This window comes from Musa acuminata, chromosome BXJ3-11, assembly GCF_036884655.1.
Source record: "Musa acuminata AAA Group cultivar baxijiao chromosome BXJ3-11, Cavendish_Baxijiao_AAA, whole genome shotgun sequence".
NCBI lineage: Eukaryota > Viridiplantae > Streptophyta > Magnoliopsida > Zingiberales > Musaceae > Musa > Musa acuminata.
Genome location: NC_088359.1, coordinates 26,436,533 through 26,453,772, shown reverse-complemented (window position 1 = coordinate 26,453,772; position 17,240 = coordinate 26,436,533). Strand labels below are relative to the sequence as shown.

At 39.4% G+C, this 17,240-nt stretch overlaps 2 protein-coding genes across 4 annotated transcripts in view; one reads left to right on the top strand and one right to left on the bottom strand.

The window, feature by feature from the left end:
• Positions 1–10,928, top strand: part of LOC135652771 (uncharacterized) — a 52,683-nt gene extending 41,755 nt beyond the window's left edge. Inside the window, exons 15-24 of one of the 2 annotated variants that reach the window (XM_065174000.1) lie at positions 1,003–1,083; positions 1,168–1,238; positions 6,097–6,193; positions 6,284–6,343; positions 6,847–6,901; positions 6,995–7,398; positions 7,473–9,467; positions 9,566–10,135; positions 10,230–10,288; positions 10,448–10,928. In XM_065174000.1, coding sequence (XP_065030072.1) covers positions 1,003–1,083; positions 1,168–1,238; positions 6,097–6,193; positions 6,284–6,343; positions 6,847–6,901; positions 6,995–7,398; positions 7,473–9,467; positions 9,566–10,135; positions 10,230–10,288; positions 10,448–10,643 — 3,588 coding nt within the window. In that variant the 3' untranslated portion in view covers positions 10,644–10,928. The remainder of the gene's footprint in view (positions 1–1,002; positions 1,084–1,167; positions 1,239–6,096; positions 6,194–6,283; positions 6,344–6,846; positions 6,902–6,994; positions 7,399–7,472; positions 9,468–9,565; positions 10,136–10,229; positions 10,289–10,447) is intronic. The other variant, XM_065174001.1, reaches the window with a different exon arrangement.
• A 1,121-nt stretch (positions 10,929–12,049) lies between these two features.
• Positions 12,050–17,132, bottom strand: LOC135652127 (peptide chain release factor PrfB2, chloroplastic-like). 2 transcript variants are annotated; one of them, XM_065172855.1, is made up of 7 exons: positions 16,692–17,131; positions 16,231–16,443; positions 15,157–15,258; positions 14,230–14,367; positions 13,270–13,574; positions 12,802–12,955; positions 12,050–12,740 (listed from the first exon to the last, which is right to left on the bottom strand). In XM_065172855.1, the coding sequence occupies exons 1-7, from the start codon at positions 17,067–17,069 to the stop codon at positions 12,606–12,608; spliced, it is 1,425 nt and encodes a 474-aa protein (XP_065028927.1). In that variant the 5' UTR covers positions 17,070–17,131; the 3' UTR covers positions 12,050–12,605. The 2 variants fall into 2 exon arrangements, with proteins under 2 accessions (XP_065028927.1, XP_065028928.1); XM_065172856.1 differs by lacking the exon at positions 16,231–16,443 and having other exon boundaries at positions 16,692–17,132.
• Between the last annotated feature and the right edge of the window lie 108 nt (positions 17,133–17,240).

Genomic DNA, 17,240 nt, shown 5'->3' with positions numbered 1-17,240 from the left:
TCCTTCCCTTTGGTCTCTCCCTTTCTCTCTAATTTGAGCGGTACCGGCCAGTTGAAACACTGAGATCCTGGTTGGACATCAGCACCGGACCAAGATTAATCCTTGGTGATGCTAATATATGAAATATTCTTACAGGTGTTCCAAGTGTATAGAGTGTTTTGTTTTACCCTCAGATAGTATCTTCTCTCTGCTTCAGTTATCACTATAAATTGATATTAATAAATAATGCATATGAGACTGTTCTAAGCACTCATCAACCATGTTTTGAAGGATAAGATGGTTTCTGCTTGTATCACTATAGTGTACCTGAAAACCCTGACAAATTGGGAATTAGCTTGGATCTTGATGTGAAACCTGTTGAAAGTAGCTAGAATTGGCTTATCTTAGGTTGGTCCATCTTATTATTTTGCCTGATTCTGATTCATAAGTCTGTTCCTGAACCCTTCTGGTCCAACTCTTTGAAACTTTGCTGGAAAAATATGCACAGTAAAGAGTTTGGATCTTACGAATGATTTTGCTGGTTTCTAGTGATACTGTATTTTCCTGAAAAATTATTGATTTTCCAATAACTTGACCAATTAATTCCCATTCTTTCATTTTCTTAACTAAATTTTCTCACGTTGACACAAGTCTGATCTTGAATGCAGAAACTTTTTGATTGGGTTCTCCAACAGTAAATGATCTTACAAAAATTTTCTGCCCATTTACTCTAGTTGAAAATGTCAAGGTTGTTTTGTTAATATTATTTTTTATTTAATTTAAGTACTGAGTTTTTACAGTTCTTTCTATTGCTTACAGTCAACACTGTTGTTGAAAATATGTTTTTGTATGAGATTATGCTTCCATACATATATTTTCATTTAAATTTGATGAAATTACTATTATTTGTAACCTTTGAACTAGATCACCATTATCTGTAATTTATATGGTGAAGTTTTTGTGATCTCATGGATATTTGTCTTTTAAAAGATGTGTTATAATATAACTGTTGTTTGATTACAGACATTTGTTCTGGATGTCCATCCTTTCAACCCACGGATAGCTATGAGTGCTGGCTACGATGGGAAAATGATTATTTGGGATGTAAGGCTCTGATAATTTTCCATAATGTAGATTAGTTTTCATGTGTATACATGTGCATTAAGACTTTCTGATTGGTGCTTCCAGATATGGAAGGGCAAGCCTGTACGGATTTATGAAACTGGCCATTATAAGTTGGTTGATGGTAAATTTTCACCGTAAGTCAGCTAAAATAGCTTCACAGTAGTTTGTTGTCTATGCTAATTTTAGATTCTTGAGCCGTTTAATCTCATTTGTTTTTCAACTGTCCATATCTAAATTATTGCTTGCAATGCTTGCTTAAACATACTGCAAAGCTGGTAATTTCTTTCCCCATCTTCTGGTGCCCTTTTTATATTAACATTTACTGGTGATAAATTACATTATTGGACTTTTTGTATCACTAGATAAGATTGGGATTTGTGCTGAGGTATGCCAAAATGATGATCTATTTTTTTGTTACATTTATTGTGTTGCAGGATTATGAAAACTATGGCTTGTTTGATTAGTGTCTCTAGTGATTTTTATTCGCTACTTATAAGTAAACAAAAATTTTAACATAATTTATTATTATTAAATTGGATGCACTTGTCTTTGTTGGAGAGATGTCAGCACATGATTGTTTTTGCTTCCTAGTGTAAACTTTATGCCAAGAAGAACATCTATTGGAAAGAGAAGGGGGGAGACCTAAGGGCATAAGATGGATATCACACTACTGCACATATCTTTGTAAGCTGGAGCAGAATTGATGGTGTGCCATCTGTTGTCCAAGCTGTGGAGTTTATGACGTAATCAGGCTCACCTCCAATTTCGTGTTGACTAGGATATGTGATTTGTAATGATTACCTGAGCAGTTATCATTATCCTGTGCTTTGGTTTGTGATGGAGAACCCAGCTTGGGGATACAGAGGCATGCAGTTACAAAGCCGAGTTTACATTATTTTTATGTTCCCTTCACAGATAATGAAAGTGGAAAGAGTTAGAGTGGAGTATATTTACTGTTGCAGCAGTTGCAGCATTCAAAACTAGGTTGGATCACTTCAAAAGCAGCTCACTTAGGTCCAATTGATTACTATATGATAGTATGGCTCAATGATTTAAAAAGCGCTCGGCGTCAAGGTCCAAAAACACCCGAGGTGCTAGGCGCTCGCCCGAGCGAAATGAGGCGCTAAAATATAACAATATATAATATAATTAATAAATATAATTATTTAAATAAAAATATGATATGAAATTAATAAAATCTTACAAAATCATAATATCACATTAACAATAAGTCTCAAAATTCAAAACAATAACAATAATTTTAAATAAATAAAAATTAGCAGTATTAAAATCAAAATAATATATTATTAATATAATAAATAAAAAATATTGTTACTTGTATATAGTTGATAGTATATTGTTATACTGTTAATATACTGTTAACAGTATACTATCGAGTCGATGTGAGAAGACTAAGTAAGAGTAAGACAGTAGCGGCGAGCAGCAAGTAGCGGCTGTGGGAGCGGTGACAGTGGCAAGCTACAGCAGCAGCGGCGAGCAGCGATAGTGGCAGCAGTAGTGAGAGTGCAGCGTAAGAGTAAGACCGATGTTGCTAACTGAGAGCAACGACAGCGGTAGCAGCGAGCAACGGGAGCGGGAGCGGCGAGCAGCAACAGCAGCGGCGAGCAACGATAGTGGCAGCGACAACATAGAGGAAATGTTGGCGGCAGAATCGCGAGCAGGGTTAGGGTTGGGGAAGTCGTGAGAGGGATGCTGGGAGGCTGATATCGGTGCTTTAGTTGGTTCTATTGAACCAACTAAAGCATCGGGATCGCCTGGTTTGACCCGGGCGCTCGCCCGAGCCCAGGTGTCAGGCGCTTCAGGCGAGCGCCCAAGCGGCGCCTCTTTGAAGCGCGCCACCTAGACATGAAGTGAGGCGCTCGGGCCTCGCCTCGCCCGAGCACCTAGGCGAACGCCCGAGCGCCTATTGAAATCATTGGTATGGCTGGTTAAATCTAGGCTTGTCTTGTGGAGAGACATCTGAAATCGAGAATGACACTTGATCACTTTAAGATCAACTGGCCCAGGTCCAATAAGTCACTGCATGATACTATGCTTGAGCACTTTTGACAGCTAGGTTTTGTCACTGTGCAGAGAGACATCTGAAATAGAGAGTCTAGTGGAAGGCAAAAGAGGAGGCAATTACCCTCAGGAGGTGATAACAACATGGTGAGAGTACGTTAGAGGGGGCATAGGAGGCAACAATGGTGTAGCAGGGCAGAGGAGGCGGTAGTGATGTGACGAGAAGGAATAAGAGGCAAAGGAAGAGAGGGAGAGCGAGAGTCCGTAAGAGAAGGAATGCATGATAGGAGAGAAAGAAATAAAAAGGAAAAATACAATCGTCAAAGGTTATCAAAAAATGAAATAAAAATTAAGGGCACTTGACTATAGTCATATTTCCCAGTTCAGCCGATCCCTGGAGTTAAAACTTGGTGTTTTGCACAACAAGGTAAGTTACCAGATGATAAGCTTAATATGAACTGAAATCGGGTGAAAACTGGTGATCCGCTTTATCGATTCACAGTCAAACAAGTAAATACTGGCCTCTGCCAACTATTGTGGCCAGTTTTTTAAACCTTGCTTTTAACTTTTAACTATATGGGGTTTGCCTATATGGATCTATTTTTGCCATTGAACGCTGTATAAAGGAACATCTTTAATTAAACTAAGCACTAAAACCTCTTTTTATTGTTTCAAGGAATGTATTTTTTGGGTTTCTCTTTCTCTCTCTCTCTCTCTCTCTCTCTCCTTGCACGAGGAATTCTAATCAACTCCAAGCATTAAAACTTGGTGAATTTGTATTCATTGAAAGATAAGCAGTAAGTTTAGTCTTAAAACGAGGATAAGATGTTCAAATCTGAAATATCAGGAACTAGTAAATATAAGGCTCTCTAAATTGGCAGGAACAAGTAAATCGAAGGCCAAGTTCCTTATGCAAGAGGTCTCAACCAAGGACTTCTTTGGTAGTTAAGATGCTTAAATGGCAAGATTCTGCCAAGTTGTCACGAACGGTCGTCGCGCACCCGCAACAACTCCGTTCAACGAACCGTTCGTCGCTAACACCCGCATGTACAGCTGCTTGGCAGCATGTTTTCTTATGGTTTTGGGTCATTTTGCTTGTAAATATGTAAGTTCGAACAAGCTGCAGCGTTGCAAAGCGACCGTTCACCGAACCAAGCAAAACAGCCCCAAAACAGCTCCGTTTTCGCGTGCCGCGGGAGGTGAGCAGAGAGCTGCCTCCGCTCACCAAAATGTCAGCCAGCTCAGACCCCAGGAACCCCCCGGGTGGCACATGGCTGGATGGGGCTTCGGTTATATACCGGGCGTTGAACACTCTTTCGCAAGTTCGCACGTGACCTTTAAGGAACTTGGTTTTGCGCCCGGGACCAGGTGAGCGGCTGTTTGTGGGCTTGCAGCTGTTCGTTCATCCTTGAAAGCCTTGTTTTTCTCCCTCTCCCTCTTTTCTCTTGTGCACATAAGGTGTTCGACGAATTGCTTGTAAAGTTTTTCTTTTCGCGAGACTTCGGGACTTGTCCGTTGCTCGTTCTTTCGATCTAACTCTCTTTCTCTTTTACAGGTCCTTCGGGACCTGCGAGAGGTTACAAAGTGGGCTGATCCTTGCGGAGCAAGATCGCAAGGGCGCGACTTAGGCAACGCAAGCTAAGTTCGCGTCTTTGCCACAAGGGTGACTCGCGACTTAGGCAACGCAAGCCAAGTTCGCGTCGGTTGGCCGCAAGGGTGCCGCACGCCTTAGGCAATTCCAGCTAAGGTCGTGACAAAGTGGGGGAGCCTAAGGCACTAAAATTGGGTCTTCCAAATCCCTTTCTATAGGAAGCAACATTTTTCACCGCATATGCATGTTCCAAAAACAAGGGGACAATTTAATTAGTAAGCAACCGGAAAGGTGTTGGGCAATAAGTGGTGGATAGAGGAAGAATCCAAGATATAGGATTAAAAATTGTGCAAGGTTAACTTTTTCTCAAGATACTCTTCTCTTAAGCCAGTTGCCACATTATTATTGAGGTTGGTTAGAGTATATATATCCAAGGTTTGTCGTACCGTAGCATACCACTCAGTACGAGCAGTATGTACCGTGGAATACCACTCGTACCGTGGCATTATCTGTCGGTACTCCCCCTTTATACCATGTGTTAGTGTATCGGTACATACGATACCGACGGTCAATCGATACACTGGTACGGACCGATAAGGCGAACCGTGCATATATCAATCAAATCCTACCAGTGGGGTAACATATACTCATCTTTTCTAGCAGAGATCCATTAGGGAACAACTAGCAAAAGAATCTGTCAAGTTAACAATCAAATATGATCAATTATGCAGCACATGCCTGCTTGATAAATTTAAAGTAACAAACCGTCCTACCAAAGAGTCTAGCTTTAATTTAGTGATCTCAAATTAGACTAAAAAGACCAGCTGAATACTTAATGTATCATGTGGACAAACCCCACATCTTGGTGATCAAAATTGATGTGCTTATTAAACCATATATTGCATTGGTTCTCATGGTTCTGCCATTGAGGGAAAAATTAAAGATATAAGGCAGCATTGTCATAATATTTATAACACTTGGTTATTCTACTAGATAGCCAATTAGTGTCGTATCCTTTTCAATACATTAGAACTGAATGTTGCGGATTTTTTGGGCCTATATATAGCTATATCTCATCATCTTTCAAGTATCTTTATAATTATAGGTTTCATAGGCAGCCACTCATGTTTACTTTGGTTTATGATATCTTTGAGTCTTGTAAATGTAAATATGATTGCTTTATGAACCTAAGAATTGAATTTGAATTTGATTGTGAAATGCTTCTGTTATCATGATGCTGCACTTTTTGTTTTCTTGATGCCCAACTAAGATTGTGTATGTATCTATTATATGTTCTTGGTGATCTTGTGATCAGTTGGTTCTTACCTTGCTGCTGAAATTGTAATTTGGATCTCTTATCTTCTGCTGCCCATTATTAGGGACGGGACTTCAGTTATTCTCTCAGATGAAGTTGGACAAATATTTATAGTGGCAACAGGGCAAGGAGACTCTCAGAGAGATGCACAATATGATCAGGTGTGCATCATTGATTAGCTCACATGATCTTTAAGTTCAGTACTATATTTCTTGAACGATTATTTTTGTTTATTTTTCTCACTGCAACAGTTTTTCCTTGGAGATTATCGTCCCCTTATGCAAGATACGAATGGAAATGCTTTGGATCAGGTGTGTTTTCCCCTTACCATGTATTAATGTTGAAATATTTGTATAAGAGGGGAATAAATAAATTAGTGGAAAAGAAACACGGTCCGAAGCTCAAAACCAATCTTGTGAACTCTGATATCAAGATGAATCATCTTCCTGCTAGATACTTGGCTTTATTGCTTCATTTTGGTCTGGTGTTGTTTTAAGATTTGAAAGTTGACTACTGGACTATTGATTACTGCATTGGATGTTGCATCAATCATGTTAATTGTTTGGCAAATAGCTATGTAAAAACAGTTCTGTTTTCCATCGGGCATAATATTGGCTTTCATTAGCTAATGATGTTCCTCAGAGGCTCAGACACTCAAATTTTACAGCATACTTCTTATATTTTTCACTTTCATCTCATTATGGGGATAGTTAGTTTATTTCTTAGTGTTCGTTGCCTCAGTTTATGCATGTTTCTGACAATCAATGGAGTTTCTTGTTTTCTTTTCGTATTTTTAACTTTTGTTGCACTACAGGAGACTCAGCTTACACCACATTGGAGGAATATTCAGGATCTCCTTTGTGATTCAAGTATGCATTTGCATTCATGGGTGTTGTATTAGTGCTCTTTTGCTGTGTATTTCTTTCCTATGTGGCTTGCCAATTAACCTATTTTTCTGTCAGGCATGATCCCATATCCTGAACCTTATCAGAGTATGTACCAGAGGCGCCGTTTAGGCATCCTAGGTATGGAGTGGCGTCCAACTTCATTAAAACTTGCGGTTGGTCCAACTTACAATGTTAACACTGGCGATTTTCAACCGCTACCAATTACGGACCTAGAACAATGGGTTGAGCCTTTACCACAGGTTGTGGATGCGGTAGATTGGGAAATAGAAAATGACATGCAGAGTGATGACACTGATTCTGAATATAATGTGACTGAAGAATATTCAACTGAAGGAGAACATGAAAGTTTGAGCAACAGTTCTTGTGAAGATGTAGAAATCAGCGCAGAGGACAACAGTGTTGACCATGATGGAAAAGAGGGCCTTCGGAGATCTAAAAGGAAGAAGCACAAATCTAGAGTAAGATGAATCTGCAGCATTTTTTTTTTTTTTTCTCTTTTGCTGGTACCAATTTTTTATATTGTCTTTGACAGGCGGAGTTCACAACTTCTTCTGGTAGGCGGGTTAAAAGAAGAAACTTGGATGAGCATGATGGTGCTACTGTATCGAGGGCTCACAGGCTTGGGAGGTCAAGAAATGGACATTTGACAAGAAAGAAATCTATTAAATCAGAGCCACTGCGACCACAGAGAATTGCTAAAACTAATGCTCTCACTTTCTTTTCTAAGATAACTGGTGGTTCTACAGACGGAGAAGATGAAGATGAACCGGACAGCAGTTCCTCGGAAAGTGAATCAGCATTTCCAGATTCAAATATTCAGAGCATTGAGTCTGAAAGGTCAATGCTAAATAACCAACTTAATCATTCAAAGGACAATCGTGACTTAAGAGATGGATGTGAAGGTGCTGTTAAACCTTCTCAGACCATTGAAACTCAGACAAATTTGATAAGTAAGAGGAGGTTGGTCCTTAAGTTGCCACCTCGTGAGCCAAGAACAGTTGTTTCTGGATATGCAAGACCTGAATGCCACAAACAGGATGGTGCATTGGTTTCATTGCCTGTAACTAATCCTGATGTCACTAACTTGAATAGAACCAACGGAAGTGAGACAGCTCATCTAATCAGACAAACTGAGACATCAAGTCACAATAATTCTTCAGCAGATCGCCAGCACAGTACAATCAAATGGGGGGAAGTAAAGCAGCGCTCCTCAAAACGTCCAAAATTGGGGGACATGGCTACAGATGTTTGGCCTGTAGCAAATAGGTGCCCAGATGGTTCTGGCTTAGTTCGTAATGACATTAATGTACATGCCAAATCAGAGGATGAGTGTGGACCTTCTAATTCTAGGACGCAAGCTAATGAAAATGGTTGTGGGAGAATTGTATACGAGTGTAAACAAGTGGATGATGTCCATGGAATAACTGGTACCAGGGTTGACGTTTTTTCTCCTGAAAAGAACTCTGGTTCCTTAGTTCATCAACAGTTATCAACTTACATCAGCGAGCAGGATCAGGTGGCACCTCCAATGACTTGCAATGACAATAGAAATGATCCAGTTGTGCCGGTGGGCAAAGACCCTATGAGCAGTGATCTCAGAGATTTAAATGTAGCATTTAAAGGGCCTGAAATGTTTTCAATCAAAAATGAAAATTTGTTTGGCACTACTAATAATGTTGATGAAAACCAGCAAGTGGAGAAAAATGTGAAGACTATCTATCCAAAGCTACGGATCAAGTCAAGGGAATTAGTGCATGATGCTACTATTTCATCCTCGAAGTTAAAATCTATTGCACTTGATGGTTGCAGTCCTGAGGGTGATGTACTGTCAAACAGTGCAGCCTCAACTGGACGAAATCTAATTTCTGTTGCAGAAATGGAGGATGAAGAAACCAGTGGGAGGTATACAGACCATGGGAAATGGAATAGCAGATCAGAAAGTTCAGAAGGGTGGACAAGTGTAAATGCCAGATTATCCATTTCTCACGATTCCAAGAAGATGGATTTAGAATCCCATCATAAAATGTACAATGCTGTTTATAAGAGGACAAAGTCATCCCGGGAAAGAAAAAGTTCTGGAGCTGACATTCATATTAAGGAAGAAACTACATCAGACTCCAATGACCATGGCGGAGATGTAAAGGTGGAGCTGGGTGGTACCTTTGACTGTGCTCGCAGAACAAGATCCATGGGCACAAGGGCACCCAGGAATGAGTTAACTTATAACACGAGTAATTTTAAAGTGGACAAATCCTATGGCTCTTTAGGAGAATCTACAAGTGCAGGAAGATCTAAATCATGTGCCCATGATCAACTTAACGAATGGGTGTCTACTTCAAAAATGACTGTCGGTTTAAGATCAATCAGAAACAGAAGGGAAAACTACAAATTCACTGAACTCAGACCTTTAGATAAAAGAGGTTACCACCAACCGATTCGGAAACTATCATGGCTGATGTTGTTAGAGCATGAGGAGGGTTACAGGTATATTCCCCAGAAAGGTGATGAGGTTGCTTATCTGAGGCAGGTATATAATTTTTTTCTAATCTGGTGTTTTTTCTATTAGTTATGATTATTGAGATTTCTACACCATTATCTCTTATTTGTATTCTTGACCAATTTCAGGGCCATAAAGAGTATATTGAAAGTTCTGGTACACCAGAAGCAGGTCCCTGGGAATCAGTAAAAGGTTTAAAAGCAGTAGAGTTTTGCAAAGTTCGAGACGTTGATTACGCCACACTTCCTGGATCTGGTGATAGTTGCTGCAAACTCACCGTCAAATTCCTAGATCCTTTCTCCAGTGGCTATGGTAAAGCTTTCAAATTCACTTTGCCTGAGCTCACTGGTTTTCCAGACTTCCTTGTGGAAAGAACACGTTATGATGCTTCCATAGAGAGAAATTGGACCCACAGAGATAAGTGCCATGTCTGGTGGAGGAATGCAAATGGAGATGGTGGGGGCTGGTGGGCGGGTCGGATCTTGGCTGTAAAGCCTAAATCTTCCGAATTTCCAGAGAGCCCATGGGAGAGATATGTAATACAGTACAAAGATGACTCTTCTGGCCACCATTTCCATAGCCCATGGGAGCTTAATGATACTGATAGCCAGTGGAAACACCCATGTATCGATGATGACACGATGGATAATCTGTTAAAATCTATTGCTAAGATAGAACAGGCATCAATGAGAAATGAGGTTCTCCAATATTCTAGATGAGAATTTTTAGAAGTATTAAATCAATTTCTCTTCCAAGCATTTGACTAATTGTTTTTTTATATTAATGTGATAGGACTACCATGGCATTCGGAAACTGAATCAAGTGGCACAAAAGTCTGATTTTATAAACAGGTATTATGATGTATAACTACAGCTCCTTTTTCTGATTACTTGCTTTATTATAATGATGTTGTCATTATTGGAAAAGGATATTACATTATTCTCGTTCTCTGGCATGATAAATTGGGACGATACGAGTGTTCATTTGTAACTCGTTGTTCCTCTACACAGGTACCCTGTTCCGCTCTCTCTTGAGGTGATCAAGAGGAGACTTGAAAACTGCTACTACCGCACTGTGGATGCAGTCAAGCACGATGCCTATGTGATGATTTCAAATGCCGAGTCATACTTCAGCAGGAGTGCAGACATGATGTCAAAGATGCACCGGTTATCGGAATGGATCATGCGAACGTTTCCATCGTCATAGTGACCAACTGACAGTGACAGTTTTGTAGCAGTCTCTTCTATAAAGGTTTAAGCCTGCTTGCTGAACTGTAGATAAATTCTATTCCAACATTTTGTTTCATTGCCCATAGATCTTTTTTCTTTCCTGGGGAAATTGGTGTTCGGTTGGGTGATTGTTTTGATACAAAAGGTTGTTCGAAGGGGAGTGGAAGAGCTGGCCGAGGAAGATTATCTGCCAGAATTCATTTGTGTATAGACCCTTGCTTTACCATCCACAATAAAAAAAAAAGTAATAGAATTGGTAGCTTTTGATGTTCTAACCTTGTTATGTGCTATTATATCAGTAAAAATGCAGGTCATGTAAACATGAGTTTGTCGTCTGTTGTACGACAGCAGAAGTAGTGAGATTTGTAAGCCAAGTGCTGAATATAATGCTGCTGTGAGTGCCTGTTCAGCCTACAAGCAGCATGGCAAGACAACTTTGTTCCAGACCCCTGGCATCAGCTGTCCTCGAATTCTAAATATCTTCAATCAATCAACCATCGGGAAGCCCGAGTTATCGATGAAATTGAATGGACTGTTGAGAGAGACGACACAGCCAAGCCAATCGAAGCAATCATACGTTCAAAGCCAGTAAAACATGTATAAATGTGGAACAGTAAATACAAAGCTGAGTTTTTATTGTATTATGTTGATCTCGATTATGTCCATATTCTATTTGCGAAAAAGGACTACTTACACGTTGGCTTCAGTACATCGATATCTTTAGTATTTGATTCTTAGATTTAAAAAATTTATATTAAAATATCTATAATTATGAAAATAAAATATCTAGCTCTATAGACTCTAACGGCGTTAGTTTTACTAATGAAAACATGAAAACGATAGATAAAAAAATAATTTTAATTTTCTAGTTACGTTTTTTTTGTGACGAACGACGATGTTAGAGGTAACGACACAATGCATTCGCATCACCCTGCATCTGCGTCAGTGTCAACAACAATACAATGGCGACCCTTTCGTCACTTTACATTTGCATTGACATCGCTCGATAACTACATCGATATTGATATAGATGAAGAGCACCGCCACCCTTCCCTGCATTGTTGTTGACACTAACGCAAATGCAAATGCCGCTCTACATCTACATCTACATTAATGACGATATAGATGTCGAGTGACCCCGATGCAAATACCGAGCAACCTTTTCGTCACTCTACATCTACATCGAGATCAATGCAATGCTGAATGAAACTATCATCACCTCACCTCTCGTCGTCCCTCTCCCTCCTCATCCCCAATAACTATCCGTAACCCCTAGCAACACCGTCATTCACCATCATCAAAAACATAACTACGATATTAAAATTATCATTTTATCTATCATTTTCGTATTTCCATCGAAACAATCAATAACATTAGAATAAATGAAGCTAAATATTTTTACTTTCATAATTATAAAAATTTTAATATAAATTTTTTAAGTCTATAGACCACCGAGATACTAAAATATTTTAACTACATGCTACAGTTAGCCTTACAAAAGACCCAAATGGCTGTTCAAATGTTTGGTTCCTCATTTGCATCATATGCATACTTCAAATGCTTGTAAACAAGACTCTGAGAAGAGTAGGAACACAGAACTTGCATAAGCATCCCCGCTCCACAAGCTATCCAGATTTCAAATGCTTTTAAACAAGGGTATGAGAAGAGTAGGAAGACAGATCTTGCATCAAGCATCCCCCTCCACAAGCCATAAGTGGCTATACTTTAAAGCCCCTTGGAAGCAAATAATTGTGAGAAGAGAGCAGGAAGACAGCTCTCATGAAACTCCTCACCTTCCACAAGCTATCTATCGCTGGTTGTGCTTAGATCTACCTTGATGTAAATACTCTTGAAACGCTAGGAGGGGGATCCAAGGCCAGGCCTAAGCAGCACCAGAGAAGCAGGCCAACTGACTAAATCTTCAGACAGAAACCATGGTTCACACACTGGCCTCATCTTTATCCAACAAATAGGACAAGAAATTCAATATAAAGTCATCAAGGTCGCCACCCAGAACAGAATCAGGGTCCGAGACTTCATAGTTCGTTCTGAGATCTTTCACCATGCGGTATGGCTGCGACAGTAAAGGATTAGTTGAAATTATCCAGTGAGAGAATGTAAGGTAACAATCTTACATGGAGTACATAAGTTCTTATTTGGTTGCCCCAGCTGATATCCGTAAGAGACTGAGTGTGCTCTGCATTTAGTTGGGCTTGACGGGCCATCTCAAGCTGGTCTAATCGAGATTGGAGCACTGCCATTGCCGATGCTTTATTTGAATGCTGAGATCTGAAATGCAACAAGTGCAAATTCAGTAAATAAAAAATTACATTAAAAATCTAAATAAAATTTAATGCTGTGTAAAAGGATCACAGTCAACCATTTAATCACAAACCATCTAGGCACTAGGCTCAAGTTACACAAGTATTTCGGCTACACCGAACTACATGATTTAACAAGAAACTTAAGTTTCTTGGCATTATATACAAGGTCATCATTTACCACTAGGCGATCATATACTCGGCATAATGAGCTTGTTTTGCTTGTAACCTCATAGCTACAACTATTGTTCAACTAAAAAAAGTTACAGAGCATGACAATACCTTTCATTTTGGCATGTAGCAGATATTCCTGTTGGAATGTGCACTATCCTCACAGCACTTTCTGTTGTGTTAACGTGTTGGCCACCAGCACCACTTGCACGAAACCTTTCAATACGAAGATCTGACTCCTTTATTTGGTACCGTGTAGATCCATCACCGAGAATAGGAATTACAGCAACAGCAGCAAAAGAAGTATGACGTCGCTTTCCGCTGTCAAAAGGGGAAATTCTGACCAACCTATGCACCCCAACTTCTGCCTTGGCATATCCAAATGCATAGTCACCATCTACTTTAATTGTTGCACGCTGAAAACATCCATTGTTAGATAACTGCTGCTCAACAGTTTCTTGATTTTAGCTGTTACAAAACCAGTTTTCTAAAACTCAAAGCATATGCAGAAGTCTGCAAAACATTTCTAACACTGAGGAGATAAAAGGGGGGCAGAAACCGCTGAAGATTTTCAAGCATGCTAGAGACTTGCAGAATTATATCTAGCAGCCTAACTATCATCCTGTTCTGTCGAGCATCTTAACTTTTAGATAAGAGCAATTGGTAAAGTGAAAAGACAGAAAAATTATAAAAAAATAACGAAATACTTTCAGAACCAAGTATGCAAAAAGTAACAACATGAAACCAAATGCACTATCCCATGTTACCACAAAAACCCATGTAGCACACCTATAGACCTTGATCATTCTACAGAAAGCCTGTGTCATTTTAGATCTCACAGGAATTGCTAAATATTCCAGCCCAGGCATTCAAAAAGAAAAACAATTGCACTTGCATCTCTTCCAGGTAATTTGTGATTAAATATAATTTCTAGACGATGATATTGCTATTCTTAAGATGTGGAGACAATCTAAGCATTGTGTCTGATTAAATGTTACAATAACATTTACATACTACTTGTACAAGGAAAACATGCCAAAATAAAGCAGACTATATGGTAAGGAACTGAACCTTTATTCCTGCTATCTCACCAGGCATTTCCTCCACAATCGTAACTACAAATCCACGATGTTGAGCCCATGACTTGTACATGTTCATAACCATGGCAGCCCAGTCCATGCTCTCTGTCCCTCCAGCACCAGCCTGGACCTGGATTACATTTTTTTGTCAACTTTAAATGGAAGAGATTAAAAGCTTCAAACCCTCACTATCAGAGGGGAATGCCCTCACCATGACTCCTACGTATATGGATCCTCATGAAGCATCAGTACATTGTGAAAAGCATGAACAACTAAACAGGAAATAAGCATCTAAAACTTCAGAAATTAAATTAAATTCATAGGAAATAAAAACATCATTGACATGAATACATGTGAGGAAATAGGAAGCTACTGGAGCATATTAATTTTACAAACCAAGAAAGCATCAAACTGATTTAAAAGACTCATATTGTAGGATTCATTGTGTATACCTACCAAAACCTTAAATATTAAGCATAAATCACCAGACCTAAATACCATAAAATTAAACATCAAAATTTGCACCATAAAGAAACATATATAGCAGTACATAAAATCAGGACTTTGGTTCCTTCCAGAACTTGTAAATGTATTATCTTTTTCTTTCTTTTTCCATAGCAACTCCACATCATCTTCTATAATCACCATAGCTGCAAATTTAGAAAACCAAGATACTGAAATTAACTTGAAATTTGATAGGATAAAATAAGATTTTGTACACTAATAAAATATCAAAAAAGTAAGGAATGAACACTTCTCATTGTAGTTTTTGACAAAGGAAGTAGAAGATGAAAGTTGAATACTATAAATTAAGATCCATGTGCAAGAAACAAATAGAAGAATTTTGTACTAGAATCTTTCACAGGATACTTCTCTGTAACTAAAATTACTAGAAAATTTGAAGTAATAGGAATATAACCTCTATAAAACAAGAGCAAGAATCATTATCCCCAGATAACAAAGCTTCAAGTTCCTTCTCTTTTGCAGTTCTTCTCATATTGACCAGTGCTTTCATAGATTCCTTGACAAACACAAAAATAGAAATCAATGCCTGTCAATGTTACAATTGTAGACGCAAACGCATAAAAATATGAAAATGAATGTGTTCATAGTCAAGACGTAGTCGGAGGGTTGAAGAGTTAGACTTACGGTATGACAGGAGAATCAACTTACAAAACTTGCAGAACTCCTCTTTCTATGCAATAAAATCACCCATAACATGCTATCACCATACAAAAATAACTGGTTGTATCTCCATATTCTCCAAAGGAGATCAGGCTACAATTCATTTTTTCTCCAAAGGAGTTCAGGCTACAATGCATTTTTTCTCCAAAGGAGTTCAGGCTACAATGCATTTTCTTTGTAACTGGATACACATTCATAAATCTACCATACAATATTGTCTATCCCCATGAATTGCATCATATGATAATCGTACAATCACAATTCAAACCTTATTAGACCCTTTAAAAGTCTTATAGACCGCTTTGATAGAGAATAAGATAAGAGAGACTTGTTTAAGATGGTATAGGATGTGCTTATAAGACTTATGAATGCGGTAGTTAGACAAAGTGAAATGATCAATGTTAGTGGTAAGAAGAGAGGCAAAGGAAGACCTAAAAGGACCTTAATAAAAACTATAAATAAAGATTTAAATACTTGAAACTTAACTAAGCATATGACCTTTTACAAGCCTCGACGGTAGCAAAAGATTCATGTAGCCGACCCAAGATAATCAGGACTTACGACTTTGTTGTTGTTGTTGTAAAAGTCTTACAGACTTTTGTAATGTTTCACATCATCCTATGTAGATGGTTTTCTCATGTGATTTTTCTCTTATATGTCCCTGTATCAACTTTTTGTCGCTGGCCAAATCAGACACTCAAAAACACGTGTTTCATGAATATCAAGTGTTTCAAAAGGGAACTCCTCTAAGAAAATTAAATTTTAATAATAAAAACAAAAGAATACATGCCTAGAAGCAAGACCCCACCCATTCCAATTCTTCATCGTTCTCTTCTCGAGCAAGCTTCATCAAGTCTATGTGCTCAAGTAGTTCTTGTTCATACCCATTAACCTCCTTCATCTTACTCAGTAGTTCACCATGTTCACGACTTATTCTCCCAGCAGAAACAGGATCATCCCAAAGGTCTGGCTTGTTTAGCACTGCAGACACCTGATCCAACCTGACAATCAACTTTCTCCACTGCCAGCGCGTCCACATACACGCACAAACAACAAGAACATATTAGACCGACACTAAGCGTATAATAAGCATTAGAACACATAAGATTTTGGACAACATAAGCCTGATTTCCAGGCGGCAGCAACTCGAGAAGCTAATTTTCTACCTCACGAGATGATCGGTACAAAATCTGAAACGCAAACGTCTAAAAAATTCGCAGCGGAACCCAATCAAGCAGAAGCAAAATCCCAAAAGACATAAGGCTCCACCTGCATCCGCTTCTTGATAAGCTGTATGGATTGAGCGATGGCAGCGGCGTGGCTTCTCCAGTCGCTCTCGCTCTCACCGAGGATCGGCCAGTCTTTGGCCGCTATGGCGTCCACCGTCAGCCCATCAGCGGTCTTGAGATCCGGTACGGCTGCCGGATGGGAAGAGAACCGTCGGGGGACGGAAACCCGAGGGAACCCGCCAATCCCACCGACGACGACGTTGTTGAACCCACTCCCGATCGGGGAGCGGGCGAGGGTTTGCGACGAAGAGACGAGGGAGGAGGTTGACGAGCACAAGATAGGGATCTTGGAAAAGAGGAGGAAACGAGGAGGGTTTGAGAAGGACCGCTTTCCGAAGAGGAAGAAGAAACCGGCCATTTCTTCTTCTGATGGAGTCGGCTGCGCGATTCCGTTCGCGTTAACTCTCGTCGGTCTCCCTCGCTGTTTCACCTTTTGGTTTCGTTCCTACGGGCCGGATTCGTAATTGGGCCAGATTTAAGCCCAACCATCCCACGCATCAAGTTAATAGTCGTACGTGAATAACGTAAT